Source organism: Gadus chalcogrammus, chromosome 8 (assembly GCF_026213295.1).
Source record: "Gadus chalcogrammus isolate NIFS_2021 chromosome 8, NIFS_Gcha_1.0, whole genome shotgun sequence".
Taxonomy (NCBI): domain Eukaryota; kingdom Metazoa; phylum Chordata; class Actinopteri; order Gadiformes; family Gadidae; genus Gadus; species Gadus chalcogrammus.
Genome location: NC_079419.1, coordinates 26,020,950 through 26,036,659, shown reverse-complemented (window position 1 = coordinate 26,036,659; position 15,710 = coordinate 26,020,950). Strand labels below are relative to the sequence as shown.

At 38.7% G+C, this 15,710-nt stretch overlaps 1 protein-coding gene across 1 annotated transcript in view; it reads left to right on the top strand.

The window, feature by feature from the left end:
- The window catches only part of adamtsl2 (ADAMTS-like 2), a 60,709-nt gene extending 52,861 nt beyond the window's left edge, over positions 1-7,848 (top strand). Inside the window, exons 19-20 of the mRNA XM_056596453.1 lie at positions 335-479; positions 6,307-7,848. Coding sequence (XP_056452428.1) covers positions 335-479; positions 6,307-6,428 — 267 coding nt within the window. The 3' untranslated portion in view covers positions 6,429-7,848. The remainder of the gene's footprint in view (positions 1-334; positions 480-6,306) is intronic.
- Positions 7,849-15,710: the final 7,862 nt, after the last annotated feature.

Sequence of the window (15,710 nt, the reverse complement as noted above, 5' to 3'; positions counted from 1 at the left end):
TTTTATACATGGCACTTCATTTTATTTTTTCTGTGTGATCAGTAAGGGGGCCCACAAAAATAGTAGCCTAGGGGCCACTGACCACCTTAATCCCCCACTGCTTCTTAACGTGATTGCTTTAATTTTGAAACTGCATTATTTTGCATTAGTGCCCCTTTACTGCAGCACTGAGAAAAGCCTTAGGATCTTATAGTAGCGCAGTCATACTTCAGTTTGGTTCCTGGACACTGCACCGTGTTTTCATTGGATGCATTGTGTCCTTTGAACCTAAATAGTGTATAAATTGGATGTGTTTTTTCTTTGTTCAAATTTTGATTTGTCATTTCTGGGACAGTGCACCAAGACGTGCGGGGTGGGCGTCCGGATGCGGGACGTGAAATGTTACCAGGGAAGGGAGCTGGTGAGGGGCTGCGACCCCATGACCAAACCTGTGGCCAAACAGACCTGTGCCCTCCAACCCTGCCCCACAGAACCCCCAGGTAAGACAACCTGAGATCACTGACGTCCATTGTACTATGATCCCCTGGAGAACACCTGTATGCTTACAATTACATTGCAACGGGGGTCAAAGTACAAGTCCCCTTTCATAAGTTTTTGTGTTTCGTGACCACACCAGGAACATTACACTGAAAGAAATTTGGAGTGACATTTACTTAAAAAAACTAAGGCATATTTTTCCACACAGAAAGTGCTAGTAATCTTTACTCAGGCTATTTCTAAGTAATATTTACTTACTAGAACCACTTATTTTTTATGAAAAATTCACAAGTAAATTGCACTGACAATACTTGCCTATGGATTGTAACTTTCACTCAGATTACCATTGCATCTAATTACAAAACCCAAGTAAACGTTGCTCATGATTCTTTGTGTTTCTTACTCATCTTTTCTTTGTTATATTTTATGTAATTATTAAGTAATATTTATTAGGAATGCATTAGTTAATATTAATTGAATTTAGTAAATATTTTTACTATTCTAGTAATTCAATATTTTCCAGAAACAAATATTTGCAGCTTAAGGGATGTTTGAAATACACTTTTATTTCACATTTGAAATGGCATAGATGTATTTAAAATACATAACATACACAATTTTTGTTTTCTTCCTAAAACACTGTTATACTTGATTAGGAGCTCAATTTAGAAATATTTGTTCAGACAAATGTACAATTTCAAGGTTACGTACAAGCCTGCGCATGCGCATTAAATACAAAGACGCTTACGACTACTGGACCAAACCGCAGTGTTGCCAACTTAGCGATTTTGTCGCTATATTTAGCTACTTTTCAGACCCCTTTGGCGACTTTTTTTCAAAACAGCGACAAGCGACAAATCTAGCTTCTTTTTCAGCTGCTATTGGTGACTTTTGGCGACTTTTTGAGGTGAAAGCACTAGCCTTGACCAGAGTGACGATGACTCACTGGTTCTGTGAGCTAGGACAGTCTGTCTGTGTCTGGAGGGAGGTCTGGAGTTGGTCTAACTCTGCCATTTAGATTGTTAATATATATAGTATACTGTGTGGCGGCAGTAGCTCAGGTGGTAGAGCGGGTTGGCTGGTAATCTGAAGGTTGTTGGTGACCCCGGCTTCACCAAGCAGTGTACCGAGGTGTCTTTGGCAAAGCACCTAACCCTGACTGATGTCGCGATGTGATGTCGAATCCAGACAGAAGCGCCTCAAGGCCATGAAGCGGCGAGAGCCGAGCGGGAAAAAATGATGATGATGTATACAATAATGAGAAACAATTGTTTGATTAAATTGTAATCTTTTTGATTGGATAAACCAAATTATTTCTGATAGATATTTCTTAAATGAGAACCAATTGTTGGAGTGAATCAATATTTTTTTGTTTAGGATTTAACATACGATTTAAATGTATTAACTTCATTCAAAGAATAGAATTATACTTGGTGCCAAGTTGTATTATTTTGTTTTTATGAACATAGGAAATATTGTTTGAGGCAAGCTATATATTTGTCATTGGCTCAAGTTATGTAATATAGATGTGAACCATTACCCATGTTTTTTTTAATTGGTTCAACAGAAGGCTTTTTCCAGTGTAGGACTGATATTCTAGCATACAAACGAATACAGTGTTACAGTTGACTTTTCAGAACAGCAAAGAATGCATACATAAACTGCAATGGCTACCTTTGCAGACAGGATGTTCAGGATGTTCAGGACAGAAATAACTTAAAAACTAAGCGAAACTTGAAATTTCAGTCAGAAAAATGACAAAAGTAAAGTGATTGTTTGTGCTGGACAAAAGCACAAATAGCACTGGAACACTCACGCTAAAAGTTTATCGTGGAGAAACTGGACCTTTGGTGACATTGTAATGACGTCAAGCTCAAGAAACAGCTTCTGAAATACTTCAAACGTATATTTCAGTTTAAGTGGGTAACTTAAGTTTACAGCATAGATGACACCCATGAGCAGGAGGCAAGCGTTTGTCACACTTGATGATGACTGACATACACAGGATCTTGGTTTTCCTGTGCCACATTGGGATGGATGACGTTGATCTGCATCATGTGATTACTGCAGTCCTCTTTCACTGCTTCTTGGCTGACGTCCTGTGAAAACAAATAAGGCACAATGAGAAACAAACTAAGAATCGATTCCAAGTAAAAGAAAAGCTTAAGAGAAAAAAAACTTGAAAATAAAAACAAAAAAGGTATACTCAATTTAGTGTACTCAAATCCAACAATATTCATATGGCACTTTTCATACATAAAGTTACACAACGTGCTTCACAGAGGCTGACCCTGAGCCAAAGAAAGTCACTTTTGGGGGCCATCCAGACTGAGAGGGGTCATCGCCCACGACCATAGGGAGTGCCGCCACAGTGACCACCCTGGCCCGGGCAGACAGGAGGCTCCACACAGGGGTGCAGAGCCCTCCAGCCACCCAGGCTGGAGCTATCTATGGGACTGCACCCGTGTTGGTAGACCAGAACTAGTCCCAGTGTGGAAGGTCCCCATGGGGGAAACACTGGTCCTGAAAACTGAGGGATTAAAATAGGTTATAAAAAAGGTATTAATTAAATTACTCTTTTGCTCATAAAATAAAGTTAATAAGTGATCGTTAAATAGAGACAAAAGGCAACCCTTAAGTGTTCTTAAATTATTTACTTTGTGGAAGTTCCGAAAGCCAAAACGTGGCTTGTTAACCCATTTAGGCCTAAAGCGCCTGGAAAAAATGCCTGTAAAACCTATAGGCGATTTCAGAAAAGCCCCCAAAACCTGAAGTTTTTCTAGAAATTCAGCAATTGTGTCAACGCCTACTAAATTACTGATTTCTCACCTGTGGCTTTCATGGGAAATTTGAGTTTTTATTTACAAATATTTACAATATTTACATACAGGTAGAAAAGTAAATAAAAAAGTAAAAAAATATGTAAAAGTGCAGGAACAGCACAAAACAGTAAAAAAAATAAAGTATAATAAAGTGAAATAAGTATATAAGAAAGTAATAAAGTATATAATAACAAACATGGGAAGGGGAACAGACTGGGACTAAAACTGTAAACAGTCTGCGTTTTAAATTACATGCACTTGTATGTGATGACTACTGAATAAAAGTATTATGCATAATACAAATACAATTGCATTCCATCCTAAGAAGTAGCGTAATTAAAAGATACAGGCTATAATTTGGGAATGTATAGTAGCCTAGGCCTTATTGTTCTGGAGATCGCAGTTAGGTGTGAAATTCCAAAGAAGCTCTATTCTTTGGAAGAGCCTTGAACATCCTGCATACGGGCCCGTCGTTGCCTTGTTACGCCACTGGTGACATTCCAGAGAAGCTTATCTGGTTTTACGGGTGCTTTACGCATCTCCGGGACAGTAATACATCTCTTACATATAAACTGTCGTAATTTCTTATTACAGCATCATCACAATCAATAAGTATTACTATTGATAAGTATAAGTGACATTCCAGAGAAGCTTATCTGGTTTTACGCACCCGGGTGCTTTACGCATCTCCGGGACAGTAATACATCTCTTACATATAAACTGTAGTAATTACTTATTACAGCATCATCCCAATCAATAAGTATTACTATTGTCCTTGCCTCCAGCTGGCCGCAAATCTGTCCCGGGACATATTTCTGGCGAATTGCGTCCGAAAGAGATTCTTACTCTGTCGCCAGTAATCTCTTCGCACCGGCAACACAAGCAGCCCCATTCCCATAGCCCCATTCCATACTTCTTCTTCCTCGTCGTCATTCACGAACATGTGCCTTAACCATAATTCCCGGTCAATCGGTTCGTATTCGTCATCAAAGTACTCGGCCTCATCAACATCTTCGAAGCCGAGAAACTCCTCGAAATCGCTACCGTCAGAAAAGTCTTCAGTCTCAAATCCCGCCATACTTGCTTGAAGAAATTTCTGAACTAAACTCACGAGGAACAAGTTGACACCTATATGTGTCTATTTTGATGCATTTCATTGGCCCAGAGGCCGACACTTTGGGCAAAAACCCCCCTTATACAGAAAAACGACGCAAACGCTTTCCCGTCCTTAAAGGTAGAATGACGCAACAGCGCCCCCGGCTTTAAAGGTAGAACAGCGGCAATGCTTTCCCGGCTTAAATGGGTTAAATAAACAGGTTGGCTGGAAATATCCCCAAGAACACTTAAGGGTTAAAGTTTAAGATAGATAAGATAAAGATTAAATATGATTTTAAAAAAAATGGGTAAGAGCATAAAAATAATTTAAGAAATCAGTTAAAAGCCTGATTGAAAAATGTGCATCTTTTGAGTCTTTTAAAAAACATCACAAGTGAACACCAGATTATAAGGCTAGACAATCATTTTAATATGGTCATGATTATCATCAGATACCTGATAGTCTTTGATCAGCTCCTCTCCACTCTCTCCAAGATACTCAACTAAGCAACGGATGATAATGTCCTTTCTGCCGTCGTCATGATGCTATTAAACACAAAAATAATTTATTGCAGAGAATACATAACATATGTAGCATACATACATCACAGCACGTATAGATGGAAACAGAAAGTTACCCATGGGGAATGTAAGCCTGCAACTGCATTCTAACGTGAAGTGTGCAACTTAACATACATCTTTTACAGTAGAGGTCAACCAGAAGTTCTATAACCACTGTATGAAAGGGCTACAGCGCCACTTAGGGTAGCGGATTCAGCCATGCTCCGGCCATTATCCGATCTCTAAAGGCCATGTACGTTCGGGCAATTGACATGGTCCGTTCGAGTAGCAAAATCGGTATAAGGTTTAATCCAAGCTATCCCATGTAAAAGCACTGTGTGTTCTGCTAGCGGGAGGTTCAGATCTACAGGTGTGTTCAGGGTCGAAGTCAAGACACTCGGACACAGTGGTTCCGGTCACGTTGGTTGAACATACATCGCAGTAAAATGTGTGCGGGAATTCCACACATTATAAGTGTTGGATTTGCAGGCATAAATTTAATTGTGCACAATCCCACGCTGAAATTCAGCCCGTTTTTGTTTTTGAAGACGCTAGTTAAGGCGGCAGGCATGTGTTGCTTTGGCGGCCGCCTAAGCTGTAAAGTGCTGTCGGAAACCCTGGACATACCTCGTGGCGCTAGCAAAGTTAGCTAGCAGGAAAATACACTATTTGTTAGCGCCGCAGCCGCATCTGCTTTCAGTGCGGAGAAACTGACGTAGGTGAGCCAACAGGAACGTACAACATTTGTTACGCTTAAAACTTACCTTCGTGGTTCATTCACGTTCTTCCCCATCTCATTCAACAAAGTCTGCCGAACCCAGTTGAAATGTGGAACTTGTCTTGGACTGGAGTGTACAGCACGTCTCGGACGAAAGACCGTTCAAATGTGGGGAGGGGCTTTGACGTCATGCTCCGAATGTTCGTGAAAGTTGCCAGGTTCACTGATATCACTCAAGTACATTTTACTTGGAAATATCCACTAATTAGGCCAATGAACTGGTTTAGTGAATATTACTTGGATCGAATGATTCAATTTACATACAAAACTGAGTACACATAATTACAAACAATCACCAAGTAATGCACTACATTAAAACTGGTATTTTAAAGTAAAAGCACAGAATTCGGATTTCTTTGTAGAATTTACATACATAATTGAAATAATAATTACAGGGCCAAAAAATCATTTTTTACAGTGTACATATTGTGCTGTCCTTTTAAATAGTTTCATTGGCAACATTCAATATTCAACAATTCTTCCTGCCCTTATATTGAATGTAATATCTGCAGAGGACGTAAATATCCCAGTACGACCTAAGCTAATGAGCTGAAATGTCCTCTTGGTCCCCAGACGAGAGCTGCCAGGACCGACCCACCACCAACTGTACCCTAGCTCTCAAGGTCAACCTGTGCAGCCACTGGTACTATAGCAAGGCCTGCTGCCACTCCTGTCGACCCATACGCCTTCATTAAGCTTTCTAGACCTGGACAAGCCCACAACCACCACCAGAATTGGAACCAAGACCACAACCATGCACATATGGGACAAATACAAACTCTTCAAGATGTCAGGTTTAGAACGTAACAGTCATGTCGAGGTTTGGCTCCTCCAGAACAATGAATCAATGCAGCACTCAATCTTTGGTAATGAAACAATTGGTGGACCTTTTTTTTTAGCTGCCCCATTCCCATGAATGTCCGAGTATTGTTAGGTTAGCTAAGTTTACATAAGTCGTCCTAGTTGATTAGCTAGGTTAACTAGTATCTTGGTTACCTTGGATCATTAGGGAGCTAGGTCGGCTTTGTTCATTAGGTAAGCTCAATCAGCTAGGTTCACTCGTAGCTAGGTTAGCTTTCATAAGGTTCATGTTGTTTAGTTGGTTTGGTTAAGGTTGATGGATAGATAGGCTAACTTGGTTCATTTGTTACAGGTCACATGCGCAGAATAATTCTCTGAGGATCTTCTTACCGTTTTAAGTGTAAGAGCTGATTCATATCTTCAAAACATTAAAATAACTTAACTTACTGCTGCACACTGATGCATTAAATTATTTCTTAATGATTTGTTGATGGCTATTATTTAATTATATTTTAAAGCAGTCAGTGGCACAAACAAACAATATTATCCTTAATATCATATAGCGATATTCATATTAATATATCATATTAATATCATATAGCGATATCCCTATATTAAATAGGGTACCGTGTTATTATGGTACCCGTGTCTGATAATTTTTTAAGTGTTCATCAAAGTGATTCGAAATAACTTGAGGATTTGTATTTAAGTGATGACTAAAGTACAACTCTTAACTTTTTAAGGCTAAGAGTAAGTAACTAAGAGTGCTGAAAATTAGTTGACTAAAAGCTTTTTTCACATGTTCAATATTTTAACTTTTCAGTTTGAAATTGACGACAACAGGATATCATCCAGGCTTTGACTAGCAAAACTCTTAGTTCAACCCTAGGTTAATGTATTATAGCTAAGAGATTAACATAAAGGATGCATACTTTTACTTTTGATGCTTAATTGTGTTTTATACTAGGTAAAAGATAACAGTTTAAGATAACAGTAACTATTTAAAGCAGAATGTTGTTAGAAGTAGGGTGGATATTTTTATTTTGACTTGAAGGAAATCAGTTACTGAGTAAAGGACATAAGTATGTTTGCCTGGATCGTCACACTTGAAGTACGATTGAAGTATATATTAAATGTGTATGTTATATAACTATTGTTTACTGTATTTCATATTACCTGATACCTCTTTGTACAAAAAGTAAAAAAAATGGTACTGTTGAAGGGAAATTAAGTCTTGCATTTCAAATAAAACTTGTAAACAAACATTTAACTCCTTTCTTTACAAACAACACTATATTTCACTATGTATCTTTAAAGGAATACTTCACCGGTGGAAAAATGAATTTGTATTAATAGTGGGTCAAATATTAAGTTGTTGTAAATCTTAACATAAATTTCTAATTTTGTACCTTCTTGACCGAGAAAAGGCAGACAGTGACATTTTGGCGCTTGCGGATTGAAGACGACAACTCCCACAATGCCAATCAGCGTTCACTCCCTGAGGGATGTATCTATAACAGCCAATCAGCGTTCACTCCCTGCAGTCCAGCATGAACAGCAGCATGGAGGGGAAGTGATTTTGGCCATATGCGGACTCCCGGAGATCTATATAATAACTAGAAAATGCATTTCCTGCATAAAATGTGTTGAGTGCTGTAGTAAAAAGTGAGGTTGAAAATAAATGAATTGAACTGAGGAATCTGAAAGGTCAAATGTATTGCCCTGCACTGCTGGTGTGTGTGTGTGTGTGTGTGTGTGTGTGTGTGTGTGTGTGTGTGTGTGTGTGTGTGTGTGTGTGTGTGTGTGTGTGTGTGTGTGTGTGTGTGTGTGTGTGTGTGTGTGTGTGTGTGTGTGTGTGTGTGTGTCTTTAACCTGTTAATCCCTAGGCCTATTTCACAGGCCTCCTGCACGAAATGGGCAGAAGAAGGAACTAGAAATTGCATTTCCTGCAGAAAACGTGTTTGAATGCTGACGGCTGAATGAAAAGCCCAAAGCATTGCTGAAAATGAAGAAATGTAAAATAAATAGCATATGAAAGTAGTAGTAGTAGCAGCTGAAGTATAAGTAGTAGTACCTGAAGTAGTAGTAGTAGCTGAAGAAGTAGTAGTACCTGAAGTAGTAGTAGTAGCTGAAGAAGTAGTAGTAGCTTAAGTAGTAGTAGTAGCTGAAGTAGTAGTTGTAGCTGAAGCAGTATGTAGTAGCTGAAGTAGTAGTAGTAGTTGATGTATTAGTAGTAGCTTAAGAGTAGCAGTAGCTGAAGTAGTAGGCAGTAGCTGAAGTAGTAGTAGCTGAAGTAGTGGTAGTAATTGTAGTAGTTGTATTGGTAAGAGTAGTAGTAATGGTAGCGGTAGTATTGGTAGGAGTAGTAATGGTAGTAGTAGTATTGGTAGGAGTAGCAATGGTAGTATTAGTATTGGTAGGAGTAGTAGTAGTAGTGGGCAGTAGAAATGTTGAATTGCTTTAATCAAGTGAGAGATTTGAACAGAGTTCAAAATGTTAGAATCGAATTGGAATAAAGCTCTGTGTGTGTGTGTGTGTGTGTGTGTGTGTGTGTGTGTGTGTGTGTGTGTGTGTGTGTGTGTGTGTGTGTGTATCTTAAGAGAATGGTTGAGCCATTGCGTGTGTTTGCGTGTGTGTGTGTCTCTTTAAGAGAATGGCGGCGCTATTGCGTGTGTGTGTGTGTGTGTGTGTGTGTGTGCGTGTGTGTGTGTGTGCGTGTGTGTGTATGTGTGTGTGTGTGTGTGTGTGTGTGTGTGTGTGTGTTGTTTGTGTGTGTGTGTGCCTGAACGTCCTCACATTTAGTGGTGGATTTAATGATTTGTTTCCGTGACCCAGTTCGCGTGATTCAGTTCGCCAAGAGGAGTCGTTTGCGAATCGTTCGTTCGTGAAACGATTCGCGAACGACTCCTCCCAGTTCAGTCGAGTTTCCGGTGAATCGATTCACCGGAAACTCGGTGGAGGAGTCGTTCGGGAATCAGCCTAGTTTCCGGTAGCGGTGAATCGCATCATGGAATGCACACCATTGCACGGTTCTCAGCTGAGTCAATCAGACTCAGTGCTACCGGAAACTCGACTGAACTGGGAGGAGTCGTTTGCGAATCGTTTGTTCGTTCAGCCTGGTTTCCAGTAGCGGTAAATCGCATCATGTAATGCATGCCATTGCACGGTTCTCAGCTGAGTCAGTCAGACTCAGTGGAGTTAGTGCTACTAACTAGAAATAACTAGAAATGAACCGATTCGGTTCATTCGTCCTAAAGACTCGTTCATTCGAACCGGTTCGCGAATGACCAAGCCAACACTACTCACATTCTGACTTCAACGGGATCAGTGAGAGCAACTGAAAACTATGCCGGTTTGAAACTAAAACTGTGATTCTGGAAGAAGTATAAAGTCTATCGAAATTTCGTTTGGATAGTATTGAAGATACAAATGTTCAAATTTGTTTAATGGTTTGAACGATGGTAAACGGAAAAACTGTCGAACGTCCTCACGCTCCAGCGTCAACGTAAATCAACGAGACCAACAGAAAACGAAGCTGGTATGAAACAAACTGTTATTCTGAATGAAATTTGACCGAGTTACGATGTCTTAAGTAATTGAAGTGTCAGAATGGGCAGACGGCTTCAATGGGACCAACTGTAGAATATGACGGTTTGAAACTGAAAATGTGATATTAAATAAAGTTTAAATGATATCGAAATTAAAGTGTATCGATTTGTTAAATGGTTTGAACGAAGGTAAACGGTTGGAAATCTAATTTTGTTACGTCCTAAACAGTTTGGAGTACCAGAGGACGGCTCTGCCGTCCTCCCATTGACTCCCATGTTAAAAAACAACAATAGGTTAAACGTAGAATATCTTAAAAAGTATAAAATATTAAAAAATAATAGAAAAGAAGTGCACGATTCCAAGCTATTCTGAATATTTTAAAATTTGAACGGATTCTCTAGGTGAAAAATAGAGGAAGGAGATAGGTCCCAAAGTTTGTAGAGAATAATAAAGAAAGAAAGAAAAAAGAAAACTGATGAAGAACAATAGTTGAGAGCTGCAAGCAGAACTCACCTAATAAATATTTCAATATCTAGAGTGTGAATGCTACAGCACTAACACTAATAACTAGAAATTGCATGCAGAAAACCTGTGTGGATGCTGACGGCTGAATGAAAAGCGGAAAGCATTGTTGAAAATGAAGAAATGTAAAAATTAATAGAATATGAAAGTAGTAGTAGTAGTAGCTGTGGTAGTAGTAGTAGATGAAGTATAAGTTGTAGTAGGTGAAGTAATAGTTGCTGAAGAAGAAGTAGTAGTAGTAGAAGCTGAAGCAGTAGTAGTAGCTGAAGTAGTAGGTAGTAGCTAAAGTAGTAGTAGTAGTAGTAGCTGATATAGTAGTAGTAGCTGACGTAGTAGTAGTAGTAGCTGAAGAAGTAGTAGTAGCTGAAGTAGTATGTAGTAACTGAAGTAGCTGTAGTAGCTGCAGTAGTAATAGTACCTGAAGTTTTATTAGTGGCTGAAGAAGTCGGAGTAGCTGGAGAAGTAGTAGTATCTGAAGTAGTAGTAGAAGCTGAAGTATGAGTGGTAGTAGATTAAGTAGTAGTAGTAGCTGAAGTAGTAGTAGTAGCTGAAGTAGTAGCCAAAGTAGTAGTAGTAGCTCAAGTAGTAGGTAGTAGTTGAAGTAGTAGTAGCTGAAGTAGTAGTAGCTGAAGTAGTAGTAGCTGAAGTATAAGTAGTAGTAGCTAAAGTAGTAGTAGGAGCAGCTGAATAAGTAGTTGTAGCTGAAGTAGTAGTAGTATCTGAAGTAGTAGGAGTAGCTGAAGTAGTAGTAGTAGTTAGTGAAGTTGTAGTAGTAGCTGAAGGAGTAGTAGTAGCTGAAGTAGTAGTGGAAGCTGAAGTAATAGTACTGGCTAAAGTAATATAGGTAGTGGCTGAAGCAGCAGTAGCTTAAGTATTAGTAGTAGCTGAAGTAGTACGTAAAAGCTGAAGTAGTAGTATTTGTTGAAGTAGTTGAAGTAGCTGAAGTAGTAGTAGCTGTAGTAGTAGAAGTTGAAGTAGTAGTAGTCGTTGAAGTAGTAGAAGTTGCTGAAGTAGTAGTAGCTGAAGTTGTAGTAGTAGCTGTAGTAGTAGTAGTAGATTAAGTAGTAGTAGTAGTAGTAGTAGCTGAAGTAGTAGTTAGTAGCTGAAGTAGTACTAGCTGTAGTAGTAATTAGTAGATGAAGTACTTGTAGTAGCTGAAGTAGTAGTAGCTTAATTAATAGTAATAGCTGTAGTAGTAGTAGTAGAAGATGAAGTTGTAGTTGTAGGAGCTGATGCAGTAGTAGTAGCTGAAGTATAAGTAGTAGTAAGCTGAAGTACTAGAAGTAGCTGAAGTCGTAGTTTTAGCTGAAGTAGTAGTAGTAGCTGAAGTAGTAGTAGTAGCTGATGTAGTAGTAGCAGTAGCTGAAGTAGTAGTAGTAGCTGATGTAGTCGGTAGTAGTTCAAGTTCAAGTTCAAGTGTACTTTATTGTCAAAAATCTATGTAACAGGGTTAGCACAGAAGTTTGAAATTGCGTTTGGCCAGACTAGACTTGAAGCAGTAGCTGAAGTAGTAGGTAGTAGCTGATGTAGTTGTAGTAGCTGAAGTAGTAGTAGTAGTAGCAGCTGAAGTAGTAATAGCTGAAGTAGTAGGTAGTAGCTCAAGTAGTAGTAGTAGTTGAAGTAGTAGTTGCAGTAGTAGCTGAAGTAGATGTAGTAGCTGAAGTAGTATTAGTAGCTAAAGTAGCAGTAGCTGAAGTATTAGTAGTAGTAGCTGAAGTAGTAGTAGTAGCTGAAGAAGTAGTTGTAGCTGAAGTAGTAGTAGTAGCTGAAGTAGTAGTAGTAGCTGAAGTAGTAGTAGTATTGGTAGCAAAAGTAGTAGTCGTAGTAGTAGCTGAAGCATTAGGTAGTAGCTGAAGTAGTAGGAGTAGCTGAAGTAGTAGGTAGTAGCTGAAGTAGTTGTAGTAGCTGAAGTAGTAGGTAGTATATCAAGTAGTAGTAGTAGCTGAAGTAGAAGTAGTAGCTGAAGTTGTAGTAGTTGTTGTTGAAGTAAAGCTTATAAACTGTTACTCCTCAACACATACACTTGCAAACACTGACTTATATATATCACTGTCTGTGCTCAGTCTGCTGTCTATATGATTGTCCTACTGATGTCTGACGCACTATGTCCCTGTTATTTGTTGTTTGTAAATTTGACATGTGATGTGCCTTGTCCGTGTTACATGTTATATGTGCTGCAGAACAGGAACCTGCTGGAAATCAGCTATTTTACAGAGACGGGCCCGTTTTAAATTGAAACTTTGTTACTTTTAATACTTTCCTGTATAATAACTATAAAATGAAGAAAAAAAAAGTAGTAGCTGAAGTAGAAGTAATGGCTGAAGTAGTAGTAGTAGCTGAAGTAATAGTAGTAGTAGCTGAAGTAGTAGTAGTAGCTGAAGTAGTAGTAGTAGCCGAAGTAGTATGTATTAGCTGAAGTAGCTGGAGTAGTAGTAGCTGAAGTATAAGTAGTAGTAGCTGAAGTAATATTAGTTGCTGAAGAAGCAGTTGTAGCTGATGTAGTAGTAGTAGCTGAAGTTGTAGTAGTAGCTGTAGTAGTAGTAGATGAAGTAGTAGTAGTAGTAGCTGAAGTAATAGTTAGTAGCTGAAGTAGTACTAGCTGAAGTAGTAGGTAGTAGCTGAAGTATAAGTAGTAATAGCTGAAGTAGTAGTAGTAGCTGTACTAGTAGTAGCCGAAGTAGTAGCAGTAGTAGCTGAAGTAGTAGGAAGTAGCTGAAGTAGTAGTAGCTGAAGTTGTTGTAGTAGCTGAAGTAGTAGTAGTAGCAGAAGTAGTAGTAGTAGTAGTTGCTGAGGTAGTAGTAGTAGCTGAAGTAGTAGGTAGTAGCTCAAGTAGTAGTAGTAGCCGAAGTAGTAGTAGCTGAAGTATTAGTAGCTGAAGTAGTAGTAGCTGAAGTAGTAGTAGAAGCTCAAGTAGTAGTAGTAGTTGAAGTAATAGTAGCTCAAGTAGTAGTAGCAGCTCAAGTAGGGCCCGTTTTAAATTAAAACTTTGTTACTTTTAATACTTTCCTGTATAATAACTATGAAATGAAAAAAAAAATAGTAGTAGCTGTAGTAGAAGTAAAAGCTGAAGTAGTAGAAGTAGCTGAATTAATAGTAGTAGTAGCTGAAGTAGTAGTAGTAGCTGAAGTAGTAGTAGTAGCCGAAGTAGTAGGTATTAGCTGTAGTAGTAGTAGTAGCTGGAGTAGTAGTAGCTGAAGTATAAGTAGTAGTAGCTGAAGTAATATTAGTTGCTGAAGAAGCAGTTGTAGCTGAAGAAGTAGTAGTAGCTGAAGTTGTACTAGTAGCTGTAGTAGTAGCTGAAGTAGTAGTTAGTAGCTGAAGTAGTAGGTAGTAGCTGAAGTACTTGTAGTAGCTGAAGTAGTAGTAGCTGCAGTAGTAGTAATAGCTGTAGTAGTAGTAGTAGATGAAGTAGTAGTTGTAGGAGCTGAAGAAGTAGTAGTAGTTGAAGTACAAGTAGTAGCTGAAGAAGTAGTTGTAGCTGAAGTAGCAGCTGAAGTAGTAGTAGTAGCTGATGTATTAGTAGTAGCTGAAGTAGTAGTAGTAGCTTAAGTAGAAGTAGTAGTATTAGCCAAAGTAGTAGTAGTAGTAGTAGCTGAAGCAATAGGTAGTAGCTGAAGTAGTAGTAGTAGCTTAAGTAGAAGTAGTAGTATTAGCAAAAGTGGTAGTAGTAGTAGCTGAAGCAATAGGTAGTAGCTCAAGTAGTAGTAGCTGAAGTGGTAGTAGTAGTTGAAGTTGTAGTAGTAGCTGAAGTTATAGTAGTAGCTGAAGTAATAGTAGCTGAAGTATAAGTAGTAGTAGCTGAAGTAGTAGTTGATGTTATAGCTGAAGTAGTAGTAGTAGATGAAGTAGTAGTTGTAGCTGAAGTAGTAGTAGCCAAAGTAGCAGTGGTAGTAGCTGAAGCAATAGGTAGTAACTGAAGTAGTAATAGTAGCTGAAGTAGTAGGTAGTAGCTGAAGTAGTTGTGGTAGCTGAAGTAGTAGTATAGCTGAAGTCGCTATCTTCCGAAAAAGACTCACCTGTTCAGAGTCCACCTCGACTCTGCATAGCCACCTTCCCACTTCTGACCACCATTGTACGCTGTATTGTATTGTATTGTATTGTAGTACTTAACTGTGTAGGCAACTGCAGTAGCTGCTATCATGGCTGCAAAACAGGGAGGTAACCCTTCCTTTTACAGTCCCCTAATTACTAGGTATTTACCCGGTACATACATGGTAAATTATAGTGTATTACTGGGTAATTACCACTGGTAATAAGAAGGTAAATACAGAGGTAGTTACCCGGTAAATCATAGTGTATTACTGGGTAATTACCGCTGGTAATAAGAAGGTAAATACGGAGGAATTATCCGGTAAATTATAGTGTATTACTGTGTAATTACCACTGGTAATAAGAAGGTAAATACAGAGGAATTACAGCTGATGTACCAAGTAAAACCTCCACTAATACCCATCAACTCAACTAAGTAGCGTGTAGTTGTAACTGTTTTAGGTTCGTAATAACTCCGACATTGTGTTCTTCCTAGGAAATTAGGCAACCAATTCTTAGAAACACCTATTATCCAAGGTTTATGTTGGTAACAGCCCAAATTTAATGATGTACTATCTAGAAATGAGCATAGTACTTCCCAATAAAATACTTTTTCTTAGTTATTATTCATAGCTACACCCATTTAGAAAGGGTTTATTCGATTTACCACTATGGAATTACTTACCTGGTAACAACATCTGCAGGAATCTGTTTTCCTCTAGTGTCATGGTACATCTTCTTAAATACTGGGTACGAAGCAGTTTGTTTCCATGGTATTACCAGGTTCTTACCATATCATTTATAATAGATATATTCCATTATCCATGCAGTCAACACAAACATGTACCATGTACGTTCTGCGACATTACCAAGTAAAACACGACAATTTACCCAGTAAGTAAGCTGAAATTGTACTGTAAAAGGAAGCCTCGTTTGTTTCCATGGTATTACCAGGTTCTTACCATATAATTTATAATAGATACATTCCATTGTCCATGCAGTCAACACAAACTTGTACCATGTACGTTCTGCGACGTTACCAAGTAAAACACGACAATTTACCCAGTAATTAAGCT